The sequence below is a fragment of the Bos mutus genome, chromosome 6 (genome assembly GCF_027580195.1).
Source record: "Bos mutus isolate GX-2022 chromosome 6, NWIPB_WYAK_1.1, whole genome shotgun sequence".
Taxonomy (NCBI): domain Eukaryota; kingdom Metazoa; phylum Chordata; class Mammalia; order Artiodactyla; family Bovidae; genus Bos; species Bos mutus.
The window spans coordinates 15,845,599-15,864,329 of record NC_091622.1 but is presented as its reverse complement, the minus strand read 5'-3'; the positions used below and the strand labels follow the sequence as shown (position 1 = coordinate 15,864,329).

Genomic DNA, 18,731 nt, shown 5'->3' with positions numbered 1-18,731 from the left:
GTTCTGCTGAACAATTAGGTGCGTTGGTTGGAAATCCTGTTTCCTTCGATGGAAAAAAATCAGAAAATCAAAAAGATTTAGCATTTATGGCTTTTCTCCTGTCACCTTACATTATTTAACTAAAGCTGTGGCTTTTTGTATCATTTCTTCTAGATTCAAACCCCCATTTTGTCACTTACTAGCTTTGTGACCTTAGACAAGTTTTAAACTTAGACAAGTCTTAAACTCATTGAGTCTCAATTTACTCATCTTGTCAGTGGAGAATAATAGTAACAGTTACACATGGTTATTTTGAGGATTGAAGGTGTTCTCTGTCAAGAGCTTAGAACAGTGTCTGGCAAATGCTAAAATCTCTCTAAAAATTAATTGTCATTAATAATGTTGAGAGCATGTTCTTAGTTTTATTCTTCCCTACAATCCTGCAATGCAGAGATAATTGGCTCCATTTTGCAGATGAGTTGATTGAGATGTAAACAACGCATTTGCCTCAAACTAGGTCTCTCTGTCTGCTGAGAGGTATGAACAGCGTAGTCTTCATCTCCTCATGAGAACATGAAGCCCTGAAGTAGAGGGGACTAAAGAGCACATGCAGTGCTCACCGTGGTGTTGCTTAAGTATTGTCTTCCTCCTTTGCCTTTTTATCGTGTAGCAGGATAATAAGGGCTTCCCTTGTGGCTCAGCTGGTAAAGAATCCGCCTGTAATGCAGGAGACCTGGGTTCGATCCCTGGGTTGGGAAGATCCCCTGCAGAATGGAAAGGCTACCCACTCCAGTACTCTGGCCTGGAGAATTCCATGAACTGTATATAATCCATGGGGTCGCAAAGAGTCAACACGACTGAGTGACTTTCACTGTTCATACTAAAATAAAATAAGACTGTATTATGGACATTTTTCCTAGGATGCTGGTGTTATCTCCTTATGGTTTGTAAATAAAAATCCTGTTTTTGTTGGTTTCAAATTAAAGGGACATTCTGAGTGAGGGGAAAGAAAAAATAGAAAGGAAATTTAGCTTTAAAATGATTTTTTAAAAGTCCTGGTCAGTTACAGTATTTTTCCATATGTAAAATGGTAAAAGAAAGTGCCTCAAATTGGTGTGGAGGTTACATATAAGTAGCTCTAAGAAGTAGAGAATTTGGAGTGTTCTATTTGTTAAGTGTTTCAGTAGTGTTTTTTTCCTATAATCATTAGATTCTTGTGTGTTTAGTTCATGTGAAATTATGCTCCAATTTTGGAAAAATTTGTTAAGCAGTAGTAAAATATCAACTAACAGGTTTGGAAATCATAATATTAATATTCTTTATGCTGTGCTGTGTGTGCTTAGTCACTCAGTCATGTCCAGCTCTTTGCGACCACGTTGACAGTAGCCCGCCAGGCTCCTCCGTCCGTGGGATTCTCCAGGCAACAATACAGGAGGGGTTGCCATGCCCTCCTCCAGGGGATCTTCCAACCCAGGGATCCAACTCAGGTCTCCCGCACTGGAGGCAGATTTTTTACTGTCTGAGCTACCAGGGAAGCCTGTGTATATTCTTTATAGTTACAGTTAAAGTGACTCTCCATTTATTTTAGCTTTTCATTTATTAAAGCTTATGGTTTGCTTGACAGTGTGTCTGTCTAGGAGTCAAGTACGGGGGTATTTCTTTAAAGCTTTCATTTCTTTTCCCAAAGCTTTCAGATTTAAAAGAAAATTTTAATTTCAGTTCTGATTTTACATTAAACCATCTAATTATATCTTTAAAATTACATGCTACAAATAGGCTTCCTTTTTCAAGTTTCCTTGTTAAATGCATACTTGGAAACTGAAATAGGATTTTGTACTGGAGACAGTCTTATGTTTTGTTGGAAGCTTGTGAAAGTTCAGAATTGTTAGAGAATAAACTTAAATTTAAAGAAAGCAGATAGCAAGCTGCTCATAATGGTTATATCTTAAATTCCTCACTAAGTTTATTCAGGTCCAGATATTCTCTCCTTCAGTTGTTAGTGCTAGAGTGGACCTTTGGTGGACAAATACCGTCATACCTGTACTAGTAAGGGATACTAACTTGAAAATGGGAGTGAAAAGTAACAAGCAGTGAACTGAAATTGAGAAGTGAGATAAAGTGAAAAGGAGGCGGAGGGTAAAAAGCCAAAGCCCAGTGCCAGCCCTAGTCCCTGGAAGACACTGTCTAACATTCTGTCACCTGCTCCCCATATGCCCCGTCACCTTTCCTCTAGGGAATTTTCAGGTTGGGAAGAGGCCGGAGGACAAGAGGAAGTTCTCTCCCATAATGTGACAGCTTGATGCTTTATTTTGTAAATAATGTTAGAAGAAAAAAACTTTTTTTTTTTCATGATGAGTTTTAAGGTGCTGGTCAGTTTTTACTTGACTTTCACACAGACTAATTATTCAGTGCCAGGCACGACCTCAGAGAGAATATGTTTTTGGTTGGCTTGGTTATTTTAAAAGGTAATGCTGCATTTTGACATAGAACAAGTTAAGTCAACTCATAAAGAACAGGACAGTATTGGCCTTATTTCTAACTTCCAAAGAAAATTCCTTTTTTTTTTTTTAATAGTTCAAGTGTATCATGCAGTATTACTAACTATAATCATTATGTGCTATACATTAGATTCCCAGGTCCCTAGAAGTTTTATAACTGGAAGATTTTCTTCTTTGATCAACATCTTCCCTTTTCCTCCACCATCCTAACACCCCTTGCCAAAGAAAATCTCTAAAAGAGTTCAATCTGACTTTCTGTCTTTTTGATAATTTTATTTGTTTTTGGCTGTGCTGGGTCTTCACTGCTGCACAGGCTTTTTCTCTAGTTGCAGAGAGGAGGTCTGCTCTCCAGTTGCAGTGTACAGGCTTGTTGCGGTGGCTCCTCTTTTTGTGGATCACGGGCTCAGCAGTTGCAGCACAGGGCTTGGTAGCTGCTACTCATGAGCTCCAGAGCACGGGCTCAGTAGATGTGGCATGTGGGCTTAGTTGTTCTTCAGTATGCGGGATCTTCCCAGACCAGGGGTTGAATCCATCTCTCTTGCATTGGCAGGCTGATTCTTTTACCACTGAGGGAAGCCCCAATCTATCTTTCTCACTAACTGATGTACTACTATTTGATTATTTTAAAAAGTAAATATCTTCCAACTAAATTCAGTACATATTTAGTATATTTTTAAAATTTTAGAAATTGAGTACATATACTGGGTCTGTGAAGGAAGTAAAATGATACCAATGCCACTAAGAACAGTATTAGTTTGAGGGTCTTCAGTATTCATTGAAATCAGTCAGTTCAGTTGACAGTCATGTCTGACTCTTTGTGACCCCATGGACTGCAACATGCAAGGCTTCCCTGTCCATCACCAACTCCCAGAGCTTGTTCAGACTCATGTCCATTGAGTTGGTGATGCCATCCAACCATCTCATCTTCTGTCGTCCCCTTCTACTCTTGCCTTCAGCCTTGCCAGCATCAGGGTCTTTTCCAAGGAGTCAGTTCTTCACATCAGGTAGCCAAAGTATTGGAGTTTCAGCTTCAGCTTCAGTCCTTCCAATGAATATTCTGTACTGATTTCCTTTAGGATTGACTGGTTTGATCTTCTTGCAGTCCAAGGGACTCTTAAGAGTCTTCTCTAAAACCACAGGTCAAAAGCATCAGTTCTTCAGTCCTCAGTTTTCTTTATAGTCCAGCTCACATCCATGCACGACTCCTGGAAAAACCATAGCTTTGACTAGATGAACCTTTGTTGCCAAAGTATTGTCTGCTTTCTAGGTTGTCTAGGTTGCTGTCTAGGTTAGTCATAGCTTTTCTTCCAAGGAGCAATCGTCTTTTAATTTCATGTCTACAGTCTCCATCTGCAGTGATTTTGGAGCCCCCCAAAATAAAGTCTGTCAGTTTCCATTGTTTTCCCATCTATTTGCCATGAAGTGATGGGACCAGATGCCATAATCTTAAGTTTTCTGAATACTGAGTTTTAAGCCAACTTTTTCACTCTCCTCTTTCACTTTCATTAAGAGGCTTTTTATTTCTTCTTTGTTTTCTGCCGTAAGGGTGGTGTCATCCGCATATCTGAGGTTATTGATATTTCTCTTGGCAATCTTGATTCTAGCTTGTGCTTCATCCAGCCTGGCATTTCGCATAATGTACTCTGCATATAAGTTAAATTAGTAGGGTGACAATATTGAGCTTTGACGTACTCCTTTTCCTATTTGGAACCAGTCTGTTGTTCCATGTCCAGTTCTAACTGTTGCTTCCTGATCTGCATGCAGGTTTCTCAGGAGGCAGGTAAGATGGTCTGGTATTCCCATCTCTTGAAGAATAGTCCCCAGTTTGCTGTCATCCACACAGTCAAAGGCTTTGGTGTAGTCAATAAAGCAGAAGTAGATGTTTTGCTGAAACTCCTTGCTTTTTCGATGATCCAGTGGATGTTGGCAATTTGATCTCTAGTTCCTCTGCCTTTTCTAAATCCAGCTTGAACATCTGGAAATTTTCAGTACATGTACTGTTGTACTATTGAAGCCTGGCTTGGAGAATTTTGAGTATTACTTTGCTAGTGTGTGAGTTTAGTGAAATTGTGTAGTAGTTTGAACATTCTTTGGCATTGCCTTTGTTTGGAACTGGAATGAAAATTGACCTTTTCCAGTCCTGTAGCCACTGCTGAGTTTTCCAAGTTTGCTGGCATATTGAGTGCAGCACTTTAACAGCATCATCTTTTAGGATTTGAAATAGCTCAACTGAAATTCAGTCACTTCCACTAGCTTTGTTTGTAGTGATGCTTCCCAAGGACCATTTGACTTCTCATTCTGGGATGTCTGACTCTAGGTGGGTGATCATATCATCATGGTTATCTGGGTCATGAAGATCTTTTTGTATAGTTACTCTGTATTTTTGCCACCTCTTCTTAATATCTTCTCCTTCTGTTAGGTTGATACTATTTCTGTCCTTTATTGTGTCCATTTTTACATGAAATATTCCCTTGCTGTCTCTAATTTTCTTGAAGAGATCTCTAGTCTTTCCCATTCTATTGTTTTCCTCTATTTCTTTGCATTGATCACTGAGGAAGGCTTTCTTATCTCTCCTTGCTATTCTTTGGAACTCTGCATTCAAATGGGTATATCTTTCCTCTTCTCCTTTGCCTTTAGCTTCTCTTCTTTTCTCAGCTATTTGCAAGGCCTCACCAGTCACTTGCCTTTTTGCATTTCTTTTTCTTGGGGATGGTGTTGATCACTGCCTCCTGTACAATGTCACGAGCCTCTGTCCAAAGTTCTTCAGGGACTTTGTCTGTCAGATCTAATCCCTTGAATCTATTTCTCACTTCCACTGTATATATAATTGTAAGGGATTTGATTTAGGTCATACCTGAATGGTCTAGTGGTTTTCCCTACTTTTTTCAATTTAAGTCTGAATTTTGCAATAAGGAGTTCATGGTCTGAGCCACAGTCAGCTCCTGGTCTTGTTTTTGCTGACTGTATAGAGCTTCTCCATCTTTGGCTGCAAAGAATATAATCAATCTGATTTTGGTCTTGACTGAACTGGGATAATAAAACCAGTTATTTTATTGTTTCTCTGAAAAATGTTTTGAGTTCTGAACAACCAAATTATAAACAGATTAACAATGCTCCATATGTGAGCTTGATGGAAAACCCAAGAAGCTCACAGTCTGATTTGGAATATAGAATGGAATTACAGTCAGTCCTGTGTTAATCGTGGTGCTTTATAGGATTACATAGGAGAATCTAGAACCAAAGGTAGGGTGGAGATGACTGAGAGGGTTCTGGAGGGCAGACAGGGAAACCTGAACTGAATCTGAAAGAACTTGGAATTGAGCAAGTGAGGGACCTCGGGAGAGGCAGAGACACTTTTTTGAAACAAAGCAAGAAGCATGAGAGATAGTGGCATATTTGGGGAACTTTAGCGAGTTTGGACCTATTGTTTGCAGAGGGGAAGTGGTAAGAAGATTTGGAATGAAGGTGAGTAGGCTGGATAAGATCTTTAATAACCTCACATTTCCTCGTAAGTAGTTTGAGTTTTATCTTTAAGGTAGAGGTGAAGGAATTTACATGGGAAAATAACGTAACCAATTTGTATTTTAGAAATGCAAGTTGATTTTCATTAACAGAAGAAATTGATTAGCGCTAGAGGCTTTTTGAAATAAGGAATAAGCTAGTGAGAAATAAGACTAAGGTAGCAGAAATTTGGAGGAGGGAAGCATATTAGCAGAGTATTCCCGAAAGAAGGGAACCATTTTTACAAATCAAAAGAAACTTGGTTAGCAGTGATAAATGTGAAGTTTGGGTTGAGGCTTGAGAATAAATGCTTGGCTTTATCAATCAGGAGGTTTTGTCTTGTTCTTTCTTTTCCTCTCTTTTGTAGCGGTTTTAGGATAGGAAGAGGGAAGAGAAAAGATGAAGAATGTTTTCTCAGTCTTTGGCTAGTAACTATTTAGTTTATATCTGTTATAGCTCTTTAATCTTAACATTACCCCTGTGGAGTTATAAAATCTGTTGTTACAAATAATAAATCACTCAGAAATGTTAGGAGTCTTGTCTATTTTCTCTCAGGCTTCACTTATAGCTCAGTTGGTAAAGAATCTGCCTGCAGTGTGGGAGACCTGGGTTCGATTCCTGGGGTGGGAAGATCCTCTGGAGAAGGAAATGGCAACCTACTCCAGTATTCTTGCCTGGAGACTCCCATGGACAGAGGAGGCTGGTGGGCTGCAGTCCACGGGGTCGTGAGAGCCGGACACGCCTGAGCAACTAAACTCCACCGCCCGTTTTCTCTCACCTGCTAAGTGGCAGAGGTGGGATTTGGCTTACACTTTTTCTGTGTTTTATACATGTTATGAGGAAATGCAATTTCAAATTGCCTCGTTCATTTCAAGTTGAAAAATATTAATAAGTGCATTTGACTTTGTTGACCCAAGCAGAGAGAGTGGCTTAAGTCTTTTTTAGAAGGCTTTAGTGTACCGTGGTTTGTTTTCCCCCAACTTCACAGATTCTGAGCTATTTACTTGACCTTACTTCTGATTCAGCTCCTGCTCTTTTTCAGCTTCTTGTCTTCTCTCAACCCGTGACATAGAGCCAGTAAAAGAATGAGGAAAAATGTTCCCTGAGTGTTACATCCATTGGATCTCAGAATATTTATTATCAGTAGCTGTACTGTGAAGTCACTGAGGCAGACTTGATGTAACGTTTAAGAGTGGCTACAAGTGCCAGAACTTCTCATTCAGCTAAAACTAGTTTGGATGCAGAAAGCAGTATTTTACTTGGTATCATGGTTCCAAATATCAATATAGTAGCGTGGCTGCCTCTGTGTACTCGCAGTATGATAGGGCAGCATACTGTGATTACTCTGCAGTACAGTGTATGCTTACAGTACAGCTTGGAAAGTGCAGGAATTTGTCCCAGCCCCTTTTCCTTTAGCAGCCGTAAGTTCGCTTTCTATGGCTGTGAGTCTGTATTTTGTGTGTAAATTCATTTGTATTATTTTTTAGATTCTCTGCATAAGTGATACCATACAGTGTTTGTCTGACTTCACTAACTACAATTTTCCCTAGGTCCATCCATGTTGTTGCAAATGGTGATACTTCATTCTGTTTTTAATGGCTGCTTAGTACTCTAACATATATTTATATATCACACCTCCTTAAGCCAATTGTCTGTTGATGGGCACTTGGGTTGTCTTCATGTCTTGGCTGTTGTAAATAGTACTGCTATGAACACTGGGGTGCACGTATCTTTTCTAATTAGAGTTTTTGTTTTTCTCTGGGTGTATACCCCCAGCAGTAGGATTGCTGGATCATGTGATAGCTTTGTTAGTACTTTTTTAAGGAACCCCCATACTGGTGTCCATAGTGGTTGTACCAGTTTACATTCCCATCTACAGTGAATGAAGGTTCTCTCTCCACACCCTCCATAGCATTTCTTATTGGTAGAGTTTCTGATGATGGCCATTCTGATCAGTGTGTGGTGATACCTCGTAGTTTTGATTGGCATTTTTCTAATTAGTAATGTTGAGCATCTTTTCATGTGCTTATTGGCCATTTGTTTATTTTTTTTTGTAATAAATGTCTGTTTAGATCCTTTGCTCATTTTAATTTGATTGTCTTTTTATTGTTGAGTTTTTTTATTTAAGAGCTTATTTAACAGTTCTGTAAATATTTTATTTACAGAACTTTATGTAAGAGTTCTGTAAATATTTTGGATATTAGTGAGTCACTCAGTTGTGTCTGAGTCTGTGACCCCATGGACTGTAGCCTGCTTTGTTCCTCTGTCCATGGAACTCTCCAGGCCAGCATACTGGAGTGGGTAGCAGTTTCCTTCTCCAGGGGATCTTCCCAACCCAGGGATCAAACCCAGGTCTCCCGCATTGCATGGTGTATTCTTTACCATCTGAGCCACCAGGGAAGCCCAAGAATACTGGAATGGGTAGCCTATCCCTTTTCTAGGGGATCTTCCTGACCCAGGAATTGAACTGGGGTCTCCTGCATTGCAGGAGGGTTCTTTACCAGCTGAGCTACCAGGGAAGCCCAAGTTTGGATATTAGATCTTTATTAATCAGATATATGATTTGATATTATCTCATTCTGGGGTTATCTCTTAACTTGCTTGATAATATCATTGGAACACAAGTTTTTAACTTCATGAAGTCCATTATATCTATTTTCTTTCTTCTGTTGCTTGTGCCTTTGATGTCATATCTAAAAATCTATTGCTTAATCCAAGGTCGTGAAGATTTACTCCCATATTTTAAGAGTTTTAGCAGTTAGGTCTGTGATAGTTAATTTTAATGTAAGGTGTAAGAAAGGGATCTAAACTCTGTCTTCATTTCTTCATCTCCTCCTCCTCTCAGCCCTTGGCAACCACCAATCTACTTTCTATCTCTGTGGATTTACTCTTCTGGGTATTTCATATAAATCATACATGTGACCTTTTGTGTCTGGCTTCTTTCATTTAACATGTTTTCAAGGGTCATTCATATTGTGGCCTGTATCTGTACTTAATTCCTTTCTATTGCTGAATAATATCCCATTGTATAGATACACTGCATATAGTCCATTTTGTTTATCCATTCATCTCCTGGTGAATATTTGGGTTTTGGTTTATTGTTTTTTAATCCTGTTACTTCAAGACTTTTGACCTTACATATCAGCATGCTGCTTTAGATATAAATTCACAAATACAAGGAACAAAAAGGAAGAGCCTATACTTCCCACTCTTAATTAAGAGTAATGACAAAAATATGCAACAATTTTCTAATTACCACAAGAAAGCACTTTGTATTAGTGTCTTTTGCCTGTTATTTATTTTATAGGCTTCATGTTTTGTAAGTTGCTTAATATCCACTGCCTCATTTAAGCATCACAAGAACATTAACAAGCACACATAGGGCATTTAAAAAATTATTCTTGTTTTTCAGGAGAGAGTATTACTGATGGTTGTCACTTACCCAAAGTTGTGTAGCACTTAAGTGGCAAAGTCTAATGTAACTATAATCTTTTGCCTCTAAATCATGTTATTTACTAATAACAAAATGTTCCTACACAAAGAATTTTAGCTATTATGCTCTGAGTCAGTACACTGAATTCTTGCCGTTAACCTAAATTATTCAATGAAAGATATTGTGCATACTTATTCTTTTTATATCACAATTGAAAATTAACCTAAAATATAGTTTTAACCCCAGTTATAATATTGGTATTAAGAGCTAGGGATCATCTCTGTAACTCAGGATTTTGTTTTCTGGTGAAAAAAAGCCAACACGAGAGGGGCCATATGCATTTTCAGTTTTATTCAGTAGTATATACTTTAGTGTATCTATGTTAACTATAGGCTTTCAATAAAGTATTTGTTGAGTGAATAACTGAGAGGATTTATATTGTATTCTACTATCTGTGTGACATTACTAAATATTATCATATATTGCCACTGAACATTCCAATTAATCTTACAAGTTTTGAATGAACACAGTAATAAAAGTTTTCATAGTCTAACACATATTTAATAGAGTACCACTTATTTTTGTTATCTTATTAAAATCACAGATATTATTTAATCTTTATTGAGCAGATGAATAAGCCAAGACATAGAAAAGCTTAGTAACATGCTAGGTGGCAACCCAAGCCAGAGATTCCTCTTATGTGGGTTTCATACAGCTGTACTGAGTTATAAAAGTCATTAAAATTTAATTATCTTAAAATAACCTGATATTGATAAGATGTATTTAATAGCTTGCGATTTGGTAGAGCCTATCTTTGAGGTGTGATTATATTAACATTTCTATCATTCTAAATTGATATTTGTGTTTTACTACTTCTAAAGTTATATATTGTTAAGATGCCTTCATGTGTGTCTGATTAAATTTTATTCTACTCATGAGCTCCATATTCTTCCTACTTTGATCCTCTGTTCTTATCAGAAATTTATATATGGTTTTTTAAATGTCATTAAACATCAGTCATCTCATGCTGTTTAGATCAGGAATTTTCCTAGATCAGCAAAACATCTTTTTTCAAAATTGCCAAAGCTTTGAGATACATGGTCATTTTAAACTTAGCAGATATTTTGCTTCTCCTTTCAGGTGTTGACAGCTCTTCTACGACAAGCAGTGCTTCTCCAATGCCCAACAGTTACGATGCCCTAGAAGGAGGCAGCTATCCAGGTAAGTTGTTTTGTGCGTAGTTGAAGTTTATTTGAAAAGTTACTGACCATCAATTACTTTCAAACATGAACACTTACTGTACATAATTAGCAGGCTATATTTTTAACAGAGAAAGGAAACATTTTCCTGTTATTTTCAGCCTTAATTTCATGGTGTAATTGTCATGTAACAACTATGGATGCTGTCTCTGGGAGGCCTAAGGAAATTTAGTATTTGATTTTTGTTACCATGCTCTTTATCTTTTTCCTCTTCCTAGAAGACTTAATACTGAATAATTTTTCTCTTCTTTCCCTTCTTTTTTATGCTAGTAACTCCTTTAAATTTATATTTCTGTTCTCATGCCTAGGTCCTTGAATTTCTTCCAACTAGCCTCTGAGTATAAAGTCTTTGACTCTTTCCTCCCGCTATGGCTCCTGCCTGCCTCCACCAGTAAATAGATTAACCAATTTGAGGGTAGGTTTTGGAGGCATTACTTTTAACCATGTCTGGAAATAATGTAGGAGATAATGTAGGAAATAATGTAGGTCATCATGTAGGAGCAGGAGTGGTGGATAGTGTTAAAAAATCTAAAATTTGACTTCTATAATGGATAGTTCTTTCATTCTAGCGTCTTGTACTGTTATTTTCCTAATGTGCCTGTCTCCTAACACCAACAGCCTGACAACCACACCTGACCGTCTGCCTTATCTTTTTAATGATTCCAAATTTAGGACTAACAAAACAACTTTTTGTGCTCTTCTCTTTCTTAGCACATTGGTAATTATCCAGGATGAAGCTTAATTGAAATTGGAATGTGCTGGACTTCACACACTGTCTTGCTATCACTGTCGTATGAATCAGTAGAAAACTTCAATTTTCTCAGCTTAATATAGAGTTCCCTTTTAATATTTCAAGAATACTTAAATGAGCTACTCAGTCTTTGTGGTTAAGGGCTTTTTCTCCTGGGAATCTGTGGATCTGTGTGTATGTGTATGGGTGAGAAGTTGTGGACCATTCCAGAAGCAATCCCCATTATCAGAATATTCTAGAAGAGTCACTTCATTCACTAAAAGATGAAAACTATAACTATAGTATTTCATGAGCATCAGGTTAACCCGAAGTAAAACATCCAATGTAGTGGAGTTAAAAGATGGTGGCCTTAGAGTTAGACCTTGCTGTGTTTGTCTGTATTCATGTAATCAGCACATCTTAATCTTTTTATGGACTGTGCCTTGGCAGTAAGTGAATGACCCTGGGCAAGTTTCCTAGCTATGTGTACTACACCAAAATTAAGGAAAGAATCTGTCAGAGTAAGATTAAGTGAAATAAGTCTGTATGTCAGGTACTAGATAGGTCTTAGGGACTGTAGAGATGTATGAAACATTGTCCCTTTCCTAAATAAGGTGAAAAGCATTGGACTCTCATATTTAGGACTCCAGTTCTTCATTTCTTAAGCTGATGACTCTTGCTATGTTAAGAGATCCTTCTATTAATACTTCTGTTCCTATCACCGTCAGGAGAGACAAGCAGGAAATCTAAGGAAATGACATGACGTTGATGCTTTTGTCCTTTTAAGAATGTCCAGGAAGGTCTCTTCAAAAATGAGAGCTAATAGAGTCAGTAGAAGGATGGGATTCCTCAGTAAACTTTGAAAAAATAAATTTATTAAAGTCAGATGCTTTTAAGAATTTTTTTGCAGAATCTGATTGCTAGTGAAGAATATAATTTTTATATGAAATATAGATTAAAATACATATATTTTATTTTTTAATAAAACTTTTCATTTAGTTTTGGAGTATAGCTGATTAACAATGTTGTGATAGTTTCAGGCGGACAGGGAAGGGACTCAGCCATATATATACAGGTACGCATTCTCCCCCTAACTCCCCTCTTGTCCAGGCTGTCACATAACATTAAACAGAGTTCCATGTGCTGTTCAGTAGGTCCTTTTAAATATAGCAGTGTAAAATACACATATATTTTAGATTTAACTTTAAAAATAAGACTAATAGTATAACAAAATGTTAATAATGGTTTTGTGCAGTTGATGTTACTCTTATATATGATAATTAAATTTTCTACAGTTATTTTTCCCCTACAGTTTTCATCAAGTTTTAGTTTCTGTTTTAAATTTAAATGAAGGAAAAGCATTCATTCATTAAATCTCATTTGGCCTCTGTTATATACTAGACATTGTTTTAGGAGCCACACACTATTCTAGACATTGTCTTTCATAGTTTCACAGTTTCACCTCTGAAAATAAAGCAGACTTCCGGGGGACTGTGGAGATAGGCCACTTCTTCCATGGGTCTTTTTTTTTTTTTTTAAATAAATGTCAAGGTCAGATAAAAAAGCAAGTTGGAGAAGAGAGTAATTGACACTCTTTTTATTGCTTTGCTTTGTTTTCTGCTTCTTAGCCCCATTTCTGCTGAGAGAATAAAGGGAAAAAAATAACTTTTCAGATATATATAAATATATATTTATATTATAACATATTCTATATTGTATTTATTATATACATTTAATATGTTATCTGTTAGGAATATCAACTGCAGTATGTGTCAGTGAAATGATACAAGATGGAGTTTCCCTGTAATATATTTGTTAAAAAAAATAAAGATGGAGTAGGAACATGTGAAACAAGATTAGCAAAATATTTAAAGCTAAGTAATGGATATATGGGTTTATTATTTTGTTCCATTCTTGTATACAGTCACAATTTCTCATAATAAAAAGTTTTAATAAAAGAAAGTGTCAAAGTAGTGGCTCACCCAGGCGTCTTTGTGGAGTGCTGCTTTTCAGTGAACACCATGCTTTTTCCTTTGTTAGATGTGCTTTCCTCATCAGCAAGTAGTCCTGCTCCTGACCCCGCTCCTGACCCTGCTCCAGCGCCAGCTCCAGCTGCTCCTCAGCCTTCAAAAATGCCTAAGCCATTTGGGTATGGTTATCCGACTCTTCAGCCTGGGTATCAGAATGCCACAGCACCACTTAATTCTGGAGGACCACCCAGTAGCCCAGTGTATTCTGGATTCCAGCAGTATGCTCAAGTATGTATTTAGTCATATAAAGTTATATAAAAATTGTGGAACTTAGCAATTCTGACAAGTCCCTGGTGATTCTAATGGATCATAAGTGCTAATATAGATAAGCCTAGATTAAACATGCACAGACTTTGATTCCAGTTTGTATGTGCGTGTTTATGTGTGTATGTATACAGAGAAGAAGATAAAACTGATTTTTCTTTTTTGCCTTGTACTTTTATTTTTCAGAGCCTCTGTAATATGCAGATATTCATTCTATGATCAGGAAATTAAATCTTATTTTAAATTTTGTATTACTAAGCTGGCTTTCTCCAAAACTGACATGATATAAATGTAGTTTGGGATTTTGGTTTCAGCACTTAACTTGAAGAAGTCTCTGTGACATATAACTAAAATTGGTAAAAGCTTCAACAAATGGCTCATTAATACATTTGTTCATTATTTTTGACTTGACCTTTCATGGAGTTACCTCTTAAGTACCATAGCAGTTTATTAAAAGAACAATAAGTGTTTTGCATTTATACTTGTTGAGAGAAAGTAAAATATAAGGAAACAGTTTAAATGACAAAAGCATTCTACTTATAATAAAAAACTGCTCTCAGTAGACTAACTTTACAGAGATTTCATCTTATGGTGAACTGATGAAAATTAGAGAAGAAAAAAAAACCATTTCTTCCTGGAATTTAATTTTAGAATTAAAGTACTGAAGGAAGAAGGAAACTGGGAAAGGCACTGGAGAAATATGGTTGGTTAGTTCAGGTTTCCCTGCCTTCCATTTTGTTAGATTTTCTTTAGGGCTGTATTGGTCCAAATGGAATTCCATTTCAGGATAAGTGAACAATAATGATTTAAGTACATAGCAAGGATGTGCATTTAAATTCTTATCTGTCTACTTAAAAAAAGATTATAGATTTTAATCTAATATTAACATTAACAAGGTAATTTTAAAAGAAGCCATTTATTTTTCAAGTCCTATTTAGAATAAGAGTATTTTACTTTAAATAGCTTTCTGTAGTAAAATTGAAAAGTGAAAGTGAAAGTCACTCAGTCATGTCCGACTCTTTGCGACCCCATGGTCTATACATTCCATGGAATTCTCCAGGCCAGAATACTGGAGTGGGTAGCCTTTTCCTTCTCCAAGGGGGTCTTCCAAACCCAGGGATCGAACCCAGGTCTCCCACATGGCAGGCAGATTCTTTACCAGCTGAGCCACAAGGAGTAAAATTGAAATGACTCTAAATATTTGCATTTAGTACAACCCAGTGGGAGGGCCCTGAATCTTAAGGGCTTTCTTGGTATTCATTTATTTGAGATGACCTATACTAAGTAGAGGGAAACCCCAGTGGTTGCCCTTTGAGGACGAAAAAAACTTAAAATTAGTTTTTCAGAGTTGAAAAACAGAAAAAGTTGATGTTTTAAAAAGAAGGGAATCCCCTCAGTCCAGTGTTTAAGACTTGGTGCTTTCACTGCCTTGGGTTCAGGTTCAGTCACTGGTTGGGGAAATAAGATCCCACAAGCCACGTGGTATGGCCCCAAAAAAAACCCTAAAAATTAAAAAATAAATTAATTGTAAAAGAAAAATTAGAAAAAGATTTTAGGGCTTCCCTGGTGGCTCTGTGGTTGAGAATCTGCCTTGCAATGCAAGGGACGCCAGTTCAGTCCCTTGTCCAGGAATATCCCATATGCCAAGGAGCAACTAAGCCCGTATGTTACAGCTGCTGAACCTGGGTGCTGAGAGCCTGTGCTCCAAAACAGGAGAAGCCCCCGCAGTGAGAAGCCCTTATACCACCACTGGAGAGTAGCCACCGCTCACCACAACTAGAGAAAGCCTGTGTGCAGCAGCAAAGACCCACCACAGCCAAAACATTTTTTTAAATCTTTAAAAATATATATTTTAGTGAATATTTAAAAAAAAAACCCAGATACAGATACTGTATGGCTTTTTTTTTTTTTTTTAATTAAAAAGCGGTGCATGAGCAGTTGTAGGATAATGCAGATAAACAGAAACGAAGAAAATAAATACCAGCCAGTATTCCCACCATCAAGATATAAACAGTAACACTTGCAGTTTGTCCTTCCAGGTTTCTTGCTATATGCATCTACGGGAGAAAGCCAGTAAAGGAGCTGGGCATCTAAATGACTTATTTACACAGACAAGTTGATAAATATGAGCATCATTTTACATTTTTTAAAAAAATCCTTGAACAGCATGAGAGGGAACCTGTCCACATTATTTCATACCTTTCATCTAATAGCTGCGTAATGTTTTATAATCGCCCAGCCTACTGCTATTGGTCATAACTGAGCATCAAAATCAACGTGTACAAGTGTGCACAGACCGTTGTGCGTTTGTCTCATTATTTCCTTAGATGAAATTTCTTCAGGTAAGATTAGCCAATCACAGCTGCTAATACCTAGAATTTCTCCCTGCTTATTCATTCAGTGAAAACTGAGTTTCTTCTATGTGACAGCCCTACTCTAGGCACTGAGGCTACTTGAGGAAGCCAAGTGAACAAAACCGAGTTCCTTCTCTCAAGAAACTTGGTGGGAAGGCCGGACCAATAGGACAATAAGTAAATCCATACATTAACAAGCTGATTTCAAACAATGACAAATGCTGTGAAACAAGATGAATTGAAGAAATTGCAGGGCTTGGGTATATAAACAGGAAAGCCCTCACTGTAGAAGTTAAGTTTAGTTAATATCTGAATGACAGGAAAAGCCAGACAAGGATAAATATGAGGGTAGAGAATTTCAGGCTGCAGAAACATATATACAGAAACGTAAGGCAGAGGCCTGGAGAATCCCAGGGATGGGGAAGCCTGGTGGGCTCCCGTCTATGGGGTTGCACAGAGTCGGACACACTGAAGTGACTTAGCAGCGAGGCAGAGGCAACTTTGACGTATTTCAGAACTGAAGTCCCAGTGTGGCTCTAGCTCAGATGGCAAAGGGAAGAATAATAGTAATGATATCACAGAGTTTGGGAAAGACCATAGTCAGAAACTTGAGTTTTACACCAGTGCAGAGGAAAGACATAGGAGATTTTATGGAATGGAATGAAATCTGGTTTATGTATTTAGAGAATCATTTGGCTACTAAGTGAAGAACGGATTAGGGATGGGAGTATTTGAAAATATAAAAATGGAAACAGGGAGACAGATGGAAGCTTTGCATTATCCCAGAAATAGATGATTCTGCTTTGTTCTAAGGTGGTATTGGCAGAGGGAGTAAAAAGTGGATGGATAAGGGATGTCTTTTGACTGATGTGGTGGGTGAGAGAAAGGAAGCATTAAGGATAACTCTTAGGTTTTTGGCAGGACAGCTGGATAGAGGGTAGTGTATTTATTTAGATGGAAGACAGAGGAATAGTTCTGGAAATGGGAATCAAGTTTTCCAGATTAATTTAAAATGCCCAGTAGACATCCAAGTGGAGATATCTAGCAGACGGTAGTTTTTGGTGCTCAGATATGAAGAAATAATGGACCAATTAATATTCCTAGCAAAAGTGTCTATGACTGCACTTCTCAGTATGCCAAGAATTATTTTTTTATAAGCAAAACTGTTTTACTATTTTCATAATTATTAGTTGTGTTTCTTTACTGAAATCCTTGTTCATATTCTTTCACCATTATTCTGTTCAGGTCCTTCTGGTTTGTAAAAGCTGTCTGTAATAAGTACATTAACCTTTTTTTGTCTAATTTATATTATAATTTTTTCCCCCAGCTTGACATTTGTTTTCAATTTTAATGTTTTTTTTAATACATTAGAGAAATGTTTATATAGTCATATTATAATTTTTTTTTTGTTTTTACCTTTGTATCCTTTAAAAGTCTTTCAATATCAAGATAGGAAAAATTCCCTCTGTGTTTTTTTTAGTTCTTTGGTGACTTTACTTTTGCATCTTTTAAGGTTTTATTCTGGTATATAAATATAAATCTCATTCTCTCCAAAATAGTTCTAATTTCACTGATATTAAATAATCTGTTCTTTCTTATTGATTAAATATTCTACCTTTATTTTATATCCTAAATTCTTAAATTTAAATTCTAAATTCTTATCCTAAACTTGGGTCTGTTTGGGGTTTTCTATTATACACTGTTACTAATTCATATAATCATTTTTCTCCCCTCCTTTACAGCTCTGATGTAAACTCAGTGAATCCCTTTTATTATGCAGGGCTTTTTTCCTTTTGCTTAGCTTCAGCAGCTTCAGTTACTATCAACAATTTGCTCTACTTGTTTTACCTATCCTCAGCACACATGTACTCATGCACATGCACACACATGCACACGTACACACACACACACACACACACACACCCTTTTCTTGCACAGGGTCTTAAAGCTAACCCTGGGCAGGGCAAAGTAGGGAGATGAAAAAGATAATTTCTTGCAAACTGTAATACCACTATTAGAGCCAACAAAATTAACAATAATTTCTAAATGTTGTTTAAAATTGAGTCAGCTTTCAGAGTTGCCTGGTAGTTTCCAGATTGCTATTCTGTAGTTGGTTTGTTCAAATCAAGACTCACTAATTGTATTAGCGTTATGTCTCTTAATTCTCTTGTTAACTCTAACACACAACTCTGCCCCTATTTTTTGTGCCTTTGATCTTTTGGAAAAAACTAAGTCTCTTGATCTATAGACTGTCCCACATTCTGAATTTGACTAATTGCTTCTTGTGGTATCATTTGACTTGTTCCTCTGTTTCATTTTCTGTGGACTAGAAATTAGATCCAATGGCTTGATTAAATTCAGTATATTACTTCATTTATTTATTTTGTAAGCCAAAATATATATTCTGATTCTGTGTACAACATAATAATACATGATTGTCTCACTTTAGTGGTGCTAAGATAGATTAGTGGGTTCCTTTGGTGACAGCCTTGTCCTTTCATTGTGAAGTTCCTCGTTAAGCTTTCACTCATCTCTTGGTATCTGTTTGTCATCTATTCCAGATGACCATTACCTGTATCATTTATTCCCATATGGGTTATAAAATAGTGATTTTCCTGACTTTATCATTCTGTACTGATTAGCTGGAATTCCTCAGTATGTTCACATAATGGAGTGTTTGATA

General features: G+C 36.9%; 1 protein-coding gene across 3 annotated transcripts in view; it reads left to right on the top strand.

The window, feature by feature from the left end:
* Positions 1–18,731, top strand: part of SEC24B (SEC24 homolog B, COPII coat complex component) — an 80,908-nt gene that overhangs the window by 37,247 nt on the left and 24,930 nt on the right. For all 3 annotated transcript variants that reach the window (XR_011464461.1, XM_070372023.1, XM_070372022.1), the window contains 2 exons: positions 10,552–10,632; positions 13,441–13,658. Coding sequence is in view for 2 of the 3 variants with exons in the window: in XM_070372023.1 (XP_070228124.1) it covers positions 10,552–10,632; positions 13,441–13,658 (299 nt within the window). In the remaining variant the exon portion in view is untranslated. The remainder of the gene's footprint in view (positions 1–10,551; positions 10,633–13,440; positions 13,659–18,731) is intronic.